The sequence below is a fragment of the Aotus nancymaae genome, unplaced genomic scaffold, assembly GCF_030222135.1.
Source record: "Aotus nancymaae isolate 86718 unplaced genomic scaffold, 86718_ANA_hifiasm-v0.15.2.pri h1tg000029l, whole genome shotgun sequence".
Lineage (NCBI taxonomy): Eukaryota > Metazoa > Chordata > Mammalia > Primates > Aotidae > Aotus > Aotus nancymaae.
In genome coordinates this window covers 53,749,315-53,767,205 of record NW_026988442.1, presented here as the reverse complement: position 1 = coordinate 53,767,205, position 17,891 = coordinate 53,749,315, and the positions used below count along the sequence as shown (strand labels likewise).

Here is a 17,891-nt window from a genome sequence, read left to right as displayed (position 1 = left end):
AAATAATAGTTTCATTGATCCTGTTTTACAACTTAGGAAAGTGAAGCTCCAATCAGTTAATTGATTTTCAAAATCACACAGAAATTAAAGGACCCAAGACTTAAACCCAGGCAATCTAACTCCATATTCTGTGCTTTTTCTGCTGTTATCCTGCCTCCCTTGGCATTTGCTATATTCTTTTTTTTTTTTTTTTTTTTTTTTTTTTTTTTTTTTTTTGAGACGGAGTTTCGCTCTTGTTACCCAGGCTGGAGTGCAATGGCGCCATCTCGGCTCACCGCAACCTCCGCCTCCTGGGTTCAGGCAATTCTCCTGCCTCAGCCTCCTGAGTAGCTGGGATTACAGGCACGCGCCACTATGCCCAGCTAATTTTTTGTATTTTTAGTAGAGACAGGGTTTCACCATGTTGACCAGGATGGTCTCGATCTCTTGACCTCGTGATCCACCCGCCTTGGCCTCCCAAAGTGCTGGGATTACAGGCTTGAGCCACCGCGCCCCGCCGGCATTTGCTATATTCTTAATGTCTGTTCATGATGTCATCATCCAGCCTGTTCCCCAAGCCAGAAAATCCATCTCATACCTGATTTCAGTTTTTAGATCATCTGGCTGCTGTATAAAGAATGGATTGGGGATGCAGGTTAGCGGGAGTGGGGGGCGGGATAATATTAGAAGCAGAGAGAACATATAGGAAACTGTTAGACTCTTCTGGGCAAAATGGAGAAAATGGATGGATTTGGTGTATATTAAATATTTCGTAGATAGTCAACAGAACTTGATGGATTCCATGAGGGAAGATGAGGAAAAGACAGAAATCAAAGAGAAGTCTATTTTGTTTCAAGCAGCTGTGTGGATTCCTGTGTGGATAGTGGGTAGTCTGCATGACACCCATCTTTTTGTATTCTAGGGCCTTCTGTCCTTGGCCAGAGTTATGGTCTGTATAAATGTGACCGTGTCACATGCTCTAACTGTCCTGCTTCAAAACCTTCATTCCTTATGTGTAGGCACACATATAGACCACCTGGGTTTCACTGACCTCCACCACTAATTACTAATCCTGAGTTCCTTATCTGTATCTAATGTTATTTTAATAGTGCTTACCTCATGGGGCAACAGTAAAGGTAAATGAGATAATGAGTGTAACGCCCTTGGCACAATGCCTAATACAGGTAAACTCAATAAAGAATAACTCCTGTTACTGGTTAAGACTAAACTTTTTAGTTTGGCATAGAAGACCCTATTTAAATAGAATCATATCATATACAATATTTTTATCTCGAGCACCATTGCACAGTAAGGATTCACTCGCTGTTTGAGTGTGTGTGATGTGTGGTGTGTGTGTGTATGTGTATGTGCACAGGTGTGGGATGACATCTCCCTTTGCATTGGTCTAACAAGTTAATACGTAGTGCCTTCCCAGACCAAGAGAGACTCTAAGGCTTCAAAAACCAGGCAAGAGAAGTATCACTCGGTCATTAATTTTAAAGGTTTACTTAGTATTAATAAAATTTTTTAATAAACAACCAACTTTATCCTGTAATCAGAGTCTGCATATTTGTTGTTCTGTTAGCCATTTTCTAACTATCTGCTCTTCACGTAATATAAGCCTAAACTCACATTTAACAAGAATTCCCAACGGTATGCCAATCACATGACATTAGAAAATCCTGAAAATGGATGTCAGCTGAAAAAAAAGCAAAGTATAAAAGAATATATACATAGCATGATTATATATTCATTGTTCAAAAAACTGGTAAAGCGTAGTGTCGGAGGGCGCAGACTCTGAAGGCAGAGTGCCACTCCGCTGCTTACAGCCACGTGGCCAGGTGCATGGCCTGTCTGCCTCAACTTCCGCATCTTTAAGGTTGCTGTAAGACTACATTAATTAATATATATAAAATGCCTGTACTAGTGCCTGACACGGTATAAGGGTTTATGAAATATTAACTGCTATTTAATAATAACCCAGTGTTACGGAGAAAATTCCAAAACCCACACATGGGTGCACATTTGCACACATAAATAGAAAAACCAGGAAATAGCAGTAATCTTGAGTATAGGATTACTGGTCAAACTTTTTTTCTTTTTTATAATTTTCTGTGTTTCTCTGTTATACTCAAGAGCAACCGTAAACATTATTTCTTAAAAATCCTCAGGCCCACAATGTTTGTGATTTCTAAGCTGACACCAGCTCTGTCTGTTCCCACCAGCCCTTCCTCTCCCTTCAGTCATGACATCTCACTTCGCTAAGTGCACATGTGTACCTGTGCCTTGCCCTGGCAGATTTCCTACATAGGTAGAAAGACATAAAATTAGAATCAGGAGGAGGAACACTAGAGTGGAAAAGTTACTTTTATATTAAGAGTTTTCTTTGTTCCCCTGAGTCTCTTTCTGTGCGTCTGTGCGTCATGATTTCTTTAAGATCGTAAGCATCTGGGCCTCTGCATATGTTCATGAGGGGGAAATTATTTAGGTATATATTTTTTAGGATTTTTGTAACTTCTCATTTTTGTCTCAGCTGAGCTTTTTTTCCCTTATAACAAATGTTTTTGTTCGGTGTATTTTTACAACACGGGCCTTCCTTTCTGAAGTCATGTTTTTCTCATGTAGGGAGTTTGCCTGGCGTGATCCTGAGTTGCCTGAGGTCATTCACATGCTTCAGCACCAGTTCCCGTCTGTTCAGGCAAATGCAGCGGCCTACCTGCAGCACCTGTGCTTTGGCGACAACAAAGTGAAGATGGAGGTACAGGACACGGAGCCCGGGATGACTGGGGAAAACGGTGCCTTTGCATTGAACGGCCACGTGCTTCTGTATTTAAGAAATTATCCCATGTAATGCAAGAGTCTTTTTAAAGGAATATTTTGATACTGGATACTCTTTCGCTTAACTGTACATTTCAGTAACAGGAAAAACTAGGATAAACATATTTCTTGGAGTGCTTTCAGCATTTTCAAGTCATATGTCTACTTTATTAGCTTATTTATAAAACCACGAAGCAAAAATCAATTTAACCTGCATTTAGAAAATATATTTTAGGCCGGGCATGGTGGCTCACACCTGTAATCCCAGCACTTTGGTAGGCAGAGGCGGGCGGATCATCTGAGGTCAGGAGTTCAAGACCAGCCTGGTCAACATGGTGAGACTCCATCTCTACTTAAAAAATTAGTTGAACATGGTGGTGCATTCCTGTAATCCCAGCTACTCGGAAGGCTGAGGCAGAAGAATCACTTGAATCTGGGAGGCAGAGGTTGCAGTGAGCCGAGATTGAGCCACTGCACTCCAGCCTGGGCAACAAAGAGCAAGACTCTGTCTCAGAAAGAAAACTTAGACCTATTAGGTAAAAATTACAGTATTTATTGAACTAGGGAACTTTATGGGATTCTGGTCAGACTGGTGCCAACTATAAATAAGTTATAGAGGATTATAACCATCACTAATGCTGAACATATATGAATATTTTATTTCAAGGGTTTTTTTGGTATTTATAGAAACATAGCAAGTTATTGGTTGTTGTCTGTAATTCTATATTACATACAGATTCTTTCAACGTCTCAAGCCTTCCTCTGACCCACAGTGTTATATAAAACCGAACTGTTTTTCATCATTTTAATATACAACACAGCATACCAGCTCCAGACCTAAAAGTGAATGTAGTAAATAAAGCCCAGAAATACTCAAGTAATATACTAATGAATTGACAAATGGAAGAAAATTTAAGGAGAGCTTAGAGAACTAATTCTAGAAACTAAATAACTTAAGTCAAAAATTATTTCCTATATTGTCTAAAGCCCTGCATATAGCTTTGCTGTGTTTGTGCGTTTGCACATTGCACTGCTGGAGTGAAAGTACAATTCTTGTGTGTTCTGAGGGTTGGAGGACTGTGCCACCTGCCGATGGACATTAAACCACCTAGATCTCTTTTTTAAGCCAGGAAAAGAGTAACATCTAAGAGAGTGTCCTTATAATTTTTTTTCTTTTTGAGATGGAATCTCGCTCTCTCGTCTAGGCTGAAGTGCAGTGGCGCCATCTTGGCTAACTGCAGCCTCCACCTCCCAGATTCAAGCAATTGTTGGGCCTCAGCCTTCCGAGTAGCTAGGATTACAGGCGTGCACCTCAACGCCCAGCTAAGTTTTTTGTATTTTTAGTAGAGACAGGGTTTCATCGTGTTTGCCAGGCTGGTCTTAAACTCCTAACCTCAAGTGATCCACCCGCCTTGGCCTCCCAATGTGTTGGGATTACAGGCATGAGCCACTGGGCCTGGCCTCTCCTTAGAATTGTTGTCTTATTTGGAATAAAAAGTAACCTTTGAAATGATCTGGCAATATCCACATACTGTGATCTCACCGTAACAGACTTCTGTTTGATCACTGATTAATTGCATGTTACTTAGGTCTGGTACCTAATATTTTTCATTGTAGGTGTGTAGGTTAGGGGGAATCAAGCATCTGGTTGACCTTTTGGACCACAGAGTGTTGGAAGTTCAAAAGAATGCTTGTGGTGCCCTTCGAAACCTCGTTTTTGGCAAGTCTACAGATGAAAATAAAATAGCAATGAAGAATGTTGGTGGGATACCTGCCTTGTTGCGACTGTTGAGAAAATCTATTGATGCAGAAGTAAGGGAGCTTGTTACAGGTAGGTACAGAATGTGATCTTGTCCTAGAGGAAATACTGAAAACATTCTAGACTGTGCCCTTGTATAGCGCATTGTGGAAGAGTTGGAGGTTCCAGGTAATAGATGATGAGATATATAGAGTGCTCACAACTGTGAAGGCTAGTAGTATTTAGACTAATGAATCAGAAAGCATTTATAGCGCTACAGGGTCATCTCTGTTAGTATCAGTTATTATACTTATTAATTTGTAAATATCAGCTAACAGATGTCTTATTCATGGAGGACTGAATATGACATTTTTTACTATGTATTTCATAGTAAATCTAGTTGTTTTAAATAGATAGGCTCTCCTTTATTATGAAAATAAAATATACTTAATGGATTGGCTACCTTACACTTTAGTTTAGCTGGTGTCTGAGTGCCTGTTGGTATTCCCACATACTTTACTAGGCCCCACGGATAGAAAGATGAATAAAACCCAGTGCCTGCACTTAAGGCACCCACAGACTGATGAGGAACACTAGTGGTTTTGTGAGTGTCGGGAAATGTGTCAAGTCTCACTCAGCAGAGGTTGCACTGGGCGCAGAGGATGGGTTTCCTGGGTGACATGAAACCAAAGTTGGCCTAAAGGATGAGGAGGCATTGGCTGGATAGGTAGAGATCTTTCCACTTACAACCTCAGTAACACCATTGGATATAGTGTTAAAACTTACTGAAGGGCCAGGCATGGTAGCTCACATCTGTAATCCCAACGCTTTGGGAGACCGAGGCAAGAGGATCACTTGAGACCAGGAGTCCAAGACCAACCTGGGCAACACAGGGAGACCCCATCTCTACAAAAAATAAAAATAAGTATCTGTGTGTGGTGGCATGTGCCTGTGCCATCTCCCAGCTACTTGGGAGGCTGAGGTAGGAGAATCACTTAAGCCCAGGAGGTAAGGCTGCAGTGAGCCATGATCATACCACTGCACTCCAGCCTGGTGACAAGTGAGGCTCTGTTGCCAAAAAAAAAAAAAATTAAAGAAAACAAGGCCAGAGAGAGATACAGTCTTCATTTAGGGAACTTTTTTTTTCTGAGACAGAGTCTTGCTCTGTCACCCAGGCTGGAATGCCATGGCATGATCTCGGCTCACTGCAACCTCTGCCTCCTGGGTTCAAGCGATTCTCCTGACTCAGCTTCCTGAGTAACTGGGATTACACACGTGCATTACCATGCCCAGCTAATTTTTATATTTTTAGTAGAGACGGGGTTTTACTATGTTGGCCAGACTGGTCTCGAATTCCTGCCCTCAGGTGATCTGCCCGCCTCATCCTCCCAAAGTGCTGGGATTACAGGCGTGAGCCACCGTGCCCGGCCCATTTTGGAGACTTATAAGGAACTTAATTGTGTTCCACATGCAGTGGGCACATTGGGGCATGGCATGGCCAGTTTAGGCCTTTTAATGCCTTCTTCCAGCAGGCAGCAGAGTAGAGGATTGATTTGAATGGGGAGAGCCTGGGAAACCTATGAGCAGACCAACAGTCCAATGATAACAGCTTGAACTATTTCAATGATGAAAAGAAAGAGTGGGGTGGAGCAGTCAGAGAAATACTTCATGGTCTGGGCATGATGGTCAGATGTAGGGAGTGAGAGAGAGGGAAGAGTGAGTAATGATGTTACAGTGCCAGTGGCTGGATTCAAGGATACTTGAAATTGAGCTGAAAGAATGGTTCTGCATGAGGACACACTGGTGACAGCATTGCTTGTAATAGAGAATTCAGGGAAAATACTAAGAATTCATTGGCAGAAGAATAGTTACATCGGTGGCAGTATTCTCACACAGCAAAACCACATACAGCAGTTAAAATAAGCACATTAGACTATGCATAACAACATAGACAGCTTCAGAAATACTGGCAGAACCATAACTACGGAGTAATACTATTTGAATAAAGTTTTTAAATATGTAGATTGATATGGATATATGCACATGCAATAAAGTTAAAATTTCTAATTGGAATGATAAAAATAGATTCAGGATTGGGGTTACCTCTATGAAGAGGAAGGAAGAAAATGGAACTGGGGTTTGTATTCCAGCTCTGTTTCTTTAGAGAAATGTGAAATACATAAGACAAAATGTTAGTATGTGACAAAGTTAGCATACCTGGGTGTGTGTTTTATATTTTCTTTGCCTTTTTTCGTGCTTGAGATATTTAATTTAAAATTTTTAAGCAACATTTCTTCAAAATTAATTTCATTCCCCCCCGTTTCCACTATGAAATCAGAATTGTAGGTTCACTTAGGAATGAGTAAACCATGCTGCATCCAATATTTAAGGGGAGTCAATTTTCTCATAAGATATTAATGTTCAAAATACAACATCAGTATTTCCTTGTACTCAAAATACCAAAAGTAGAATATGCTTTACAAATAATCCTAACTATGCAATGGACTATCTGCCTTAATGTATTTTGAATATTAATGCTTTAGCACTTCTAAATTAATACTCCTGCTTTCTAAAATGCTTTTGAGGCATCTCACCAAAAAACAAATTATTTTTGCATATGTGTACATGTGATTTGCATATGCGTACATGTAATTTTCATAAAATGAAAATTAGATCTAGCTAAACAGAATTAAGAAAAAATAAAAATGTAGCTATGTTGATTCTAGAAGTCAACACAGTCACTGTGATTATGCCCACAAATTTACCCTCAGCCGCCTGTTAGGGAGGCGTAGAGGAGACAGAATCATTTACAATACACAAATGCTTTCCTGCTTTGCCTGATGTTTCTCTTCCTATCACTTTGAACTTCCAGTGTCATGTCCAGGTGTCTTCCCATAGTAGCACCGTGTACACTGCTCCCTGAGAGAGCAGTGGTGACCCAGGGACAAATGACATGGAAAACACAGCTTCTCAAATTTAACTAGACAGATTCATCATGACTTGATCCTTATATACTTAATGTGAAGCTTTTACCTGCTCTTCTGTCCTCTCATAGGAGGAATGAATCTTTCTGAATTTCTGTTTGAGTTTTTTCCTTGGGAGAGACTGTTACAGTGCCTTTCCTGTGCTGAGCTCAAGGAATTTGTAAGATTTAGTGAAGAAAAGTATATGAATATGTACTTTTTTCTTTACATTTAAAAATAAATCAAATTTACTTTAAGTAGAGCCCAACATTACTACCAAGGGCTTTTCTGTACTAGTTTACCTGGAGCACACTCTGGAATTGAGTGCTAATTTAGATGCTTTCTTCCTTATTTCATTTATCTGTGGGTACAGTACCAGTCATTGAGAACATAAGATGTTTTAAAACGTGGACCTTGGCCTTGGAAAGAGGATAAAAGTGTTTTCTAATTCAAAAAGAGCTATTTTCCTAATAGATCATATCACTTCCCAATGTAAAACTAAGAACTACCTCTGATACTTCTCTTGAAAATATCTGCTGGTAGCTTTTAGACTATAAGAAAACATTTTTTGCCATACTTATAGAGTAGGAGACGCTAAAAATTGCTTTATAACTATATAGTTTTAAAACTAGTAGTTTATTTTGACATGTGGAGTGATTATCAAATGTTTTCTTCAAAACATTGGAATGGGAGTGGTCCATGGGTAAACACTTGACACAGTTGCCTTAAGTAAAGGAGGTTGGACCAGAAAACTTTGGAAATGAGTTTCCAGTTCAAAAAGCTAAATGGCAGCTGTGTTTGATTTATATCTATACATTGTCTAACTAATGTGAAACTACAGAGTCACAATATAAATCTAGCATAGTTGCTTTGTGTGTGTGTGTACTTATATTTCTAGTCTAGGCTTTATAGAGACAGCAAAATTACTCACATTTCCCGGTCCTACAATTCAGTGGTACCAACCTTAACTGATATTCAGTAATATTTTAAGAGTGATTGATCCTTGATACATACTAAAGCATGAAAACATCAAGAGATCCTTGAACTCTTCTTTCTTCTTTCATTAATTCTTCCTCACATCAAATGCTTAAGCCGTCCTTAATTGTAGAATCACAGGGTTGAGGGAGACCTCAGAACTCATTTTGTTGAGTCATCTGTCCAGTGCATGAATCTCCTTTAGGGATTCCACACAAAGTAGCCGCCATCATGTACATGAACCTACAGGACAGGAAGCTCATTACCTGGTGGGGTTAAGGCTGGACAACAGGGTTATCCAGAAAGCAGCAAGAAGACATCTGATGTAACTTAAGAAGGCAAAAAGTACAAACCCTCAGGAGGACGTTTTTACATAGGAATGGCCCTACAAAAAGATCATTTCAGCCCTAGATCCAGCCACCAGCACTCCTAACCAAGAAAGTAAGACCCCAATCTGAACTGTTATTAGAACATGTCTGCTCCAAACTAAGGCTGCAAGGTGCTATGTGACCGTATCATCCAGCATTTCCCATCAGGTGCCCATCTACTATGAAGTCCCCTTTGAGAACAGAACATGGGCCTTAGATTTTAGTGTTCTGCCAGTGTCCTTCACAGCTACCATGGACAGCCTTGCACAGTGCTTGGCCTTTGTAGGTATGGTCTACGAGTTCCTAAGTGAAAATTATAGTCAACTTAGGATCATGAAATGTTAAAATACACTGAACTATTGTGTTCCAAATGTTATATAATTTGAAAAAACTATCCCCTGGAAACTAGGAATTCTTTTATTCTTAATATTAAGTAATTCAACCCAGTTATTAACCCGGTCTTTATTTTTTTCTAGACCCCTTTGTTTGGCAGTTTTTACTGTACTGAAGTGGAGAAATTTTAGCTATTTTTTATAAAGATGCCTTGCCTTTACTTTAAATATAATAACTGCCCAGGGTCTATATTTTTGGCCACATCTTTATTTTAAGAGGGAAAAAAGGACTTTTCGCCAAATGTATTTTCCTAAGACAGTATGGCTGTCATTGTTAATTAAAATGATTCTTTGGTATGTAACATGATTCTTGTGTTTTCTTCATCGTGTTGAACATTGTCCAGGTTGAAACCTAATGAGCTTTTCTTTTAGTAGTTGCTGATATATGTGAGTGATTACGGTAATTTTTCTTTTATTCCAAAGGTATTTTTTGCTGTTTGTTGTACTTAAACTTGAAAGCTGGATGAAGTATGGTTCTTCCCCAGTTGGGTTATAAAATGAATGTCTACTAGGCCACAAAGTATGGAGGGAAGATGGGAACATCTTGTCACTAAAAAAGATGTTGAACTCATTTGTTCAAGAGAATTAAATAGTGTTTCTAAGCTAGGAAATATGAGTTTCAAGTTAGTGAGCATCCTGAAAACATTATTTTTTAAAACTATTGACATTGAAGATTTTGCACAAAATCTGGAGGCCTGTTTTTTAATGTATGTACCAGATGTCCCAAACTATCACACTTCAATTACCCTCTTAACACTAGTGTTAAATACCAAAAAGTAGCCTGTGTTCTTCAGTAATAATAGACTTTGTTCATATGACTGCTACATGTACATTTCTTCCAATTTAGCAAGTAATTATTCATCCATATGGCTAAGTAAAATATTTCCACTGCTTATTGTGAAATGTTTGGATGTCCAAACACTGTGGATTCCAGACACTGTGGAACATGAAATGAAGCTTATTGTCTTCCTGATCATTAGCTCCATATTTCTAATTAGATGATAAGTTAATAAGAAAATAATAGTTGTACCTGAGGAAGGGTAGATGGGCCAGGCTAAGGTTTAACAAAGGGTAGAACCAGTCTGGCAACAATTCGTCTTATGTACTATAAAAAGCAGGAGCTTGGTGGACATGCCTTTTGGATGATTACTTGCCATTACAGGATGAAGCAATTTAATTGCTTAGCCTAATAAATATGCCTTCAAAACAGGTCATTTATTCACTGATTAGAAAGAAGTTGGCCTGTTACTCTCTATCCTCCTGCTGTGGACCACTAGGTTTGTTAGAAGTTGTGTGGGTCATTTTCAGAAATCTAGCGACATCTCCTCCCAGTTCCCAGCCCAAATCAGTAAGGACCCATATCATTTGGTCCACTTTACAAAACATAGCTGGGCATGGTGGTTCACACCTGTAATCCCAGTGCTTTGGAAGGCCAAGGGAGGCGAACCAATTGAGGTCAGGCATTCGAGACCAGCCAGGCCAACATGGCGAAACCCCATCTCTACTAAAAATATAAAAATTAGCCGGATGCAGTGGCATGCGCCTGTAATCCCAGCTACTAGAGAGTCTAAAGCAGGAGAATCGCTTGAACCTGGAAGGCAAAGATTGCAGTGAGTCGAGATTGCACCACTGCATTCCAGCCTGGGTGACAGTGAGAGACTCTGTCTCAAACAAATAAATAAAATAAGACAATAACAACAGAAACAAATTCCATTATTTACTGAACATTTCAAACCTTAAAAATGTGTAATGAGAAATGACAGATTTTTTAAAGCTTAATTGCTAACAAGACAAAAAATGTTTATTATAAATAGACCAATTCTTAATTGGTAGAGAACTTTGAACTGGAAAGAACCCAAAAGAAATCTCCTGTCTTCCCCTGTTATTACAGATTAGAAACCAAAGTCCAGAAAGCTTGAGCAGGCAAGTCTCCAGGCTGAGTTCCTGATGTCCAGGCTGGAGGTGTTTCTTCCCTGACCCTTCCCCTGCCTACTCTGGCCACTGAGAAGGGCTGAACAGAAGCTAAATCTGGAGGGTACAAATGTTATTTCCTTTGTTCTTTAAGATTACCACCAAAAAGGAAAGGAGAAAAGCCCCACAATAAACTTTACTCTCTGAATTTTACCCAGGACCATAGAAAATATCCTTGAATTTCACCACTAGCACCATCATATCAAACTAGTGATCAAGTACAATCATAAAACTTCAGTTTGCTTAAGAAACCTATGAGATGGGATTTTAGGTCTTGTGAGTATTTCAAGATTTATAGTTATGAGTATGAAAAGATTCAATCCTGTAAGTGGAATATGACCTTATATTTTGAGTGTAGGCTTCTGAGTGCCAGGCACAATGAGGCAGTCAAGTAGTGAGTCTCAGAAGGTCACTTACAAGACTTGAGTATTCAACCATCGGTCTGAGTGGAACTTCTCAGCAAAACAGAGGCCCCGTAATGATATACTCCCTCATTGACTACACAGCCTATAAATGCAAAGGAGGTGGGAATACGGAGATCCCAGGCCAGGACCTGCAAATGCTTTGCCGTTTCTGAGCCTGATGTTCTATAGCTTATAGCTGGAGGCACCTTTGTCTCTGAGCTTCTGCCAGCATCGGACAACTGGGTTGAATATCTAGTGCAGTTACAGATGAGCAAGTGTGTTCCTGGAACATGTAGGTCAGCTGTGGAATATATTACTTCAGTGACTGTTTGTTGGGCAAATCTCTATGATAGTATAACTATGACAGTGTGAATGACCTAATTCTATGTCACACTGAAATAACCTGCAGAATAAGGGTGTCCAGAGCCGCTGCCCCTGCTGCCATTTCTGCCCCAAAAGGATTCTCTAATTTCCTTTTGTGTGACCTGTTCCCTTTTATTAGCTCTGCTCCAGCAGAAGGAGCCACTCTTTGTGTCCCATAGTGGCAATTCTCAGTCAGCATTTCTGAACTGTAAGCTTATTTTCTGTAGAAATTCCTTTCCAGGCAGCATAGGACTGTACAACTACATTATGTCATTAATCCTCAAAACATACCCATGAGTGGTAAAATTACCTAGAATAAAGAAGAATATGTTAAAATGCAAATAGGATTCTGTAAATGGATCTCTAGAAATTGATAGATCTTTTCAAAGATGTTGTAATTCACTTTTATGCCTGCAAAATCACAGAAACTCGGGCTAACCCTTATATTCTCTAAAGGCACTAAAGATCTATCATGTCCCAACTAGGGACAAATTTCAACAGCAGGAACGATCACCTTCAGATGGAATATGCAGGCTGGGGCCCCTGTGTGCAGCCTCTGTGGCCAGCCCAGGTCTTTACTTCGACACAACTCCCTTCTAGAAAACATCTTGCCCTCAGACCACCTGAGCACCTACTTCCCACTGCCCTAGAAACTGAGATGGTGATGCTCTGAGCACAGCTGGACCTAGTGAGCTCCCGTATGCCCCATGAGGATTGTGCATCTGCTGTGCAGGAAATCCCAGGGAACACAGAGGTAAGCAAGGCAGGCCTGTCCACCACCTGCAATGCTTTGTGCCATCCAACAGGAAGTGCACCAGCTGGCCTCTCATGCCTTGGGGGCAGGAAGGAGAAAGCCTCAAGCCACACCTGTAGACCAGGAGCAGCACTGCATGGAGGGGTCACTGCACAGGTTTCAGGAACTCTGCTCAGATAGTGGTATCTTAGAAACCCTGGGAATGGCTGTGTACCACCACGACTTGTTTTTCTCAGAATTTATCCAAAGAAAGGCGTTTTTCTACAACTGAGGACAGTAGTTTTGTCCCTCTCTCATAATTGTTTTCCCGTTATCTCAGTTTCACTTAGATTTCATAATTTGTTCACAACATTCAGCCCTGGTAGGAAGCTTGGGCAATTGATTAGTCCAGCAGACATTTTTATGGCACTGATTCTCCCCACTACCCCGTTGACTTCCTCATCTCTATTAGCAGCACCATATTTTTACACATATTCAAACTTCTGGCTTACCTGTGACGCCACCCTCCGTTTGCATCTGGCTCCAAAATCTCACCACAGGTACTTCCCTTCCCTCTTGGCCTTCTGTCCCCTCCTCACTCCTTCAGATCCTCATCACCTCCCTCCTCAATCCTGTCCCGTGAAGTAGGCTCTGCCCCTCCTAGCCCATCGACCTCATCTTCCTTCCTGGGAGAACACCTGTGCCTACGGTTTAGGTTTTCCCACCTGCCGGCCAAATCGGTAGCTCCTGTGCCCTCCTGCCAGCCAGCTCCTGCATGTGCCATCCCTACTCCTGCTCCTTTGCCAGGGCTATAGTTGGAAGAGCTCTGCACCCTCAGCCTGCTCTTTCCTGGCCTCTGTCCTTGACACTCCAGCTCAAATGTGGCCTCCCATCCTCCTATCAAAACACAAGTTCACACACTTCGGAAAACATCCAGGGAGAAGCGGTATGGTCTCGAGTGAGTGTCAGCTTTGGAGCCAGGTCGACTTGTTGCCTTCCAGCTCTGTGGCTCCAGGCACATCCCCACTGTCAAACCTTAGCCTCCCCAGTGATAACCCATTACCTGCTGCTTGGTGTTTTGGTGATGATGTGTGTTGAGTGCCTGGCATGCAGGATATTCAAGCTGTGCCTATTGCTCTTCCTGCCCTTTGTCACAACTGCCTGGTGGTGTAACTGATTATGGTAAGGCCCCCTGAAAGCAGACGGCTCCCCTGTGCGTCTCCCTCAAAGTCTGGCATGAAGCAAACAAGCGTCTCTGCCAGCACTGTTCAGTAGAAGAATAATAGGAGCTGCATATTTTCTAGCAGCCATGGGAAATCTATTTTAATAATATATTTTATTTGGCCTAATAGTTTCAAAGTATTTCAACCACTAAAAAATACAAAAATTATTAATGAGATATTTTGCGTTCACTTTTTTGTACCAAGTCTTCATAATCTATTTTTCACTTAACAGCATATCGCAGTTTGGGCTATCTTTATTTCAGGTAGCCACATGTGGCTGATGGCCACCATATGGGGCAGCACAGGTCTATACTATGTTTGGGTAGAGGCGACGTAAATCTCAAAAGTGTGAGGTGTATAACTTTAAGGCTGGTGGGAAGCCATATTGTAGCAGGATGTAGGCATCATAGCATCTTAGCGTTACTCTTTTCCCAAGAAAAAGCCACAGAAGTTTATAAAAACCCCATTGGGCCGGGCGCGGTGGCTCATGCCTGTAATCCCAGCACTTTGGGAGGCCGAGGCGGGTGGATCATGAGATCAAGAGATCGAGACCATCCTGGTCAACATGGTGAAACCCCGTCTCTACCAAAAATAAAAAAAATTAGCTGGGCATGGTGGCGCATGCCTGTAATCCCAGCTACTCAGGAGGCTGAGGCAGGAGAATTGCCTGAATCCAGGAGGCGGAGGTTGCGGTAAGCCGAGATAGCGCCATTGCACTCCAGCCTGGGTAACAAGAGCGAAACTCCGTCTCCAAAAAAAAAAAAAAAAAAAACCATTGGGCTAAGAGGAGAACTTCCAGGGCAGCTGCATTGAGAAGAAATGGAGATGTGTTTTTGCTAGATCCTGAGTGTTTCAGCTGAGACTGTATAGAGAATGATAATGGAAGTGTGTGCTAAGAGAAGCAGGCAAGGGCCCTGAGACAATCTGTAGCCCTGATACTGTATTTGTGCTATTAATCTAATATTTCTACCCCCATTTTTCAAGAATCTTTATAGGGTGGTTATTTGTGACACCAGTCTGTTACAGTGAGCCCATTGATGCAGACTTGCCAGGAGCTGGGGCAGGCCAGTGGAGAGGAACACATACCAGGCAATGTTCCCCCAGAGAGCTTGAATGGGACTGCCCAGTCCCATTAGCCACTGGTCATGATGCTTGCTTTGTACTGGGAACGGAGTGGGGGTAAAATGTCTACAAGACCTTGGCATCTATTATCTCCTTGATCGTTCTTCACTCTCTGAGCCTGGGTAGTTGTTTTTTTGTTTTTTTTTTTTATTTGAGATGGAGTTTCACTCTTGTTGCCCAGGCTGGAGTGCAATGGCGCCATCTCAGCTCACCGCAACCTTTGACTCCCAGGTTCAAGCGATTCTCCTGCCTCAGCCTCCTGAGTAGCTGGGATTACAGGCGCACCACCACACCTGGCTAATTTTAGTAGAGACGGGGTTTCTCTATGTTGGTCAGGCTGGTCTCGCAAACTCTGGACCTCAAGTGATCTGCCTGCCTTGGCCTCCCAAAGTTCTGGGATTATAGGTGTGAGCCACTGCACCCAGCTGAGCCTGGGTAGTTTTACCTGTCTGCCTCATGAACAGCTTGTGAAAGAGCATGACTGAACCCAGAGCACTCAGAGCGAGGTTCACTCAGGAAGGAAAAGGCAGGGGCCCATCTAGTGATGATGTTCGGAGCACACTGGCATGTTTTTGGCTGTTGCTTTTTTTCTTTTGGCAATGTCTGCAAACACTTGTGTTCTTTTAATACAATTAGGAAACATGGCATAAATTGAATGCTGTATAAAAATCAAGGGCTTAAGATTGTCTTTCATATCAAAAAGAAAAACAGTTATGTAGGCTGCCGTGGGTATACACCGCCAGAGAAATCTTATTTTCCAAATGTTGTTTGGTTGGTTTTTAATATCTTTTAAGAAGTACATTTTTCAAATAGTTGCTATTATTTTAATTAATCAGTAAAATCAGCTTCTAATTTGACTATAAAGTTATCAGTTGGCCATTGGAATAGCTATAAAGCTAGTTTTAAATGTGAGCGCTTTCAAAATTGTGCAGCATAGGATTTATGTGAAATGGTATTTTAATTACTTTATTCTTTGTGGGGAAAATGAACTTTCATCTCTCATGGCAGTATATCATTGTGATTATTGGTTACTCATAATTATATGTACTTGTTCCTATGATAGAGAATAAGCAGTGTTTTCTACAATAATATGCATGAAACTCCCTAATATTTTCTAAATTAGTTTGTATATTTATATTCTTAGTCTTGACAACAAATAACTAATTGCTTTAAATTAAATAAAACCTCAAGCTTCCTCAACCAAATTCTAGTTTATTTTTAACTTTCCCTTTGGGAACCAGGAGATAATGGAGTATGGCAATAAATATTTTTGAAGCAAATTTTGCATTAGGATGTTGGAGTTAGAGGTTTATCGTGCTGATGGAGAATGGTAATTCTACAGCTCTTCATTTTCTCATCAGTCTTACTACATCTGGGAGTTGGTGTATTTTCTATTCATTGCTTACTGCCCCAACAAGATTCTTCCTGACCCATTAAATGAAGCCCTAGACAAAGTGGAAAGAACATTCATTGTTTTAGTGACGTCGAGCACACACAGGTGTTACTAGCCGGTCATAAGACAGGTGCTTTTTACTCTGAGCAAAAAAGCCAAATCAGTCATTTCATATCTAAGGCTTTTAAGTTTAATTAAATCTTTTTCATTTGTTATTTGTTGACCAGAACTTGTTGTTTTGGCTTTATATAACCTTAGTTTTGGAGTAGAAAGTGGGGAAGAAAAACCGGTACCTTGAGACTTGCTTTGCTGATCAAAATGGAGAGTTAAATCCATACCGAAGGTTGCAGCTCTTTGTGTTACATGGCCAAGTGCAGGATTAAAGGGAGAATATAACACATAGTGCAGGGTGATAGAGCTGCCTTTTTGTGGGTCCCTTAGCAAAAATAGAAGTTTTCCTTTTTTTCTGGTCAAGAATAACTCTGAACATTTTTTTTTTTTTTTGAAGTTGCAGAAATGAAAACCTGAATTTCTGTGGTAGGCTAGTGTTGTAATCAATAAATCATTTTAGTTGACTAAAAGATAGCACAGTCAGCTTGTCTACTAAAGGCTAACAGATTTTTTAACAACTTTATATTTTATTTGTCAGCACTGTTCCTTTCTGTTTTGCATTTTGAGGGATGGGGATTCTGGCATGTTGGTGTGACTTTTCTGATTCTGGGAGATGGAATGGCAACTGGATTCTTCTATCCCCATAACTAAGATGGTGGTTTCAGCAACCATCTGTTTTGATTTCAATGTGAAAGGCAGGCAAAACTATGCTGACAAATTTTGTTAGAGATCATCTTCCCCTAGTCACAGACTTTAAAGACACTCCTGAATACTCAGTTTTACGAGGAGGCACAAAGGGGAGGTAATAATAATAATACTTAAAAGCTAAGTCTGATAGGAAATAAAAAAGATACCTAAAAACAAATGCAGGATATAAACATGTATTTTGGACCACCTACTATGTGTCTTGCATGTATGTCACACAACATATAAAAGAATGGATAATGATAGGGTATTTCTTCCTTATTATGTAATACTTGCCTAATAAAATTAAAATTAAATTTCACCGTATAAATGTTCATCATTTTTTAAAAATAAACATATAGGATTTCAAACCTATGAAAATATTTAAAAGGGAAAGTTAATTAATTTGGGGCACCTTGACTCTTTAAGGTATTAAATGTAAAGCACACAATGCCTGCTACAGAGTAAAGCCACAGTAAATGGTGATGCAAACATTGTTTATGCTGATTTATGAATGTTTATGCTATGTCCAATCCCAAGTATATATACTGGCTAATACTAAGGTAGAGAATGACATGCAGCTCCCATCAGTCATTCTGAATGCCTGGGAAGAAAAAGAGCAGAACAAAATTCTACCACCAGCATGAAAATCAGA

The 17,891-nt window shown here is 40.5% G+C and overlaps 1 protein-coding gene across 11 annotated transcripts in view; it reads left to right on the top strand.

Annotated features, from left to right (window-relative positions):
• PKP4 (plakophilin 4) overlaps window positions 1–17,891 on the top strand; it is a 229,461-nt gene that overhangs the window by 185,346 nt on the left and 26,224 nt on the right. For all 11 annotated transcript variants that reach the window (XM_064382735.1, XM_012454880.3, XM_064382736.1 and 8 more), the window contains 2 exons: window positions 2,605–2,737; window positions 4,414–4,627. In XM_064382735.1, coding sequence (XP_064238805.1) covers window positions 2,605–2,737; window positions 4,414–4,627 — 347 coding nt within the window. The remainder of the gene's footprint in view (window positions 1–2,604; window positions 2,738–4,413; window positions 4,628–17,891) is intronic.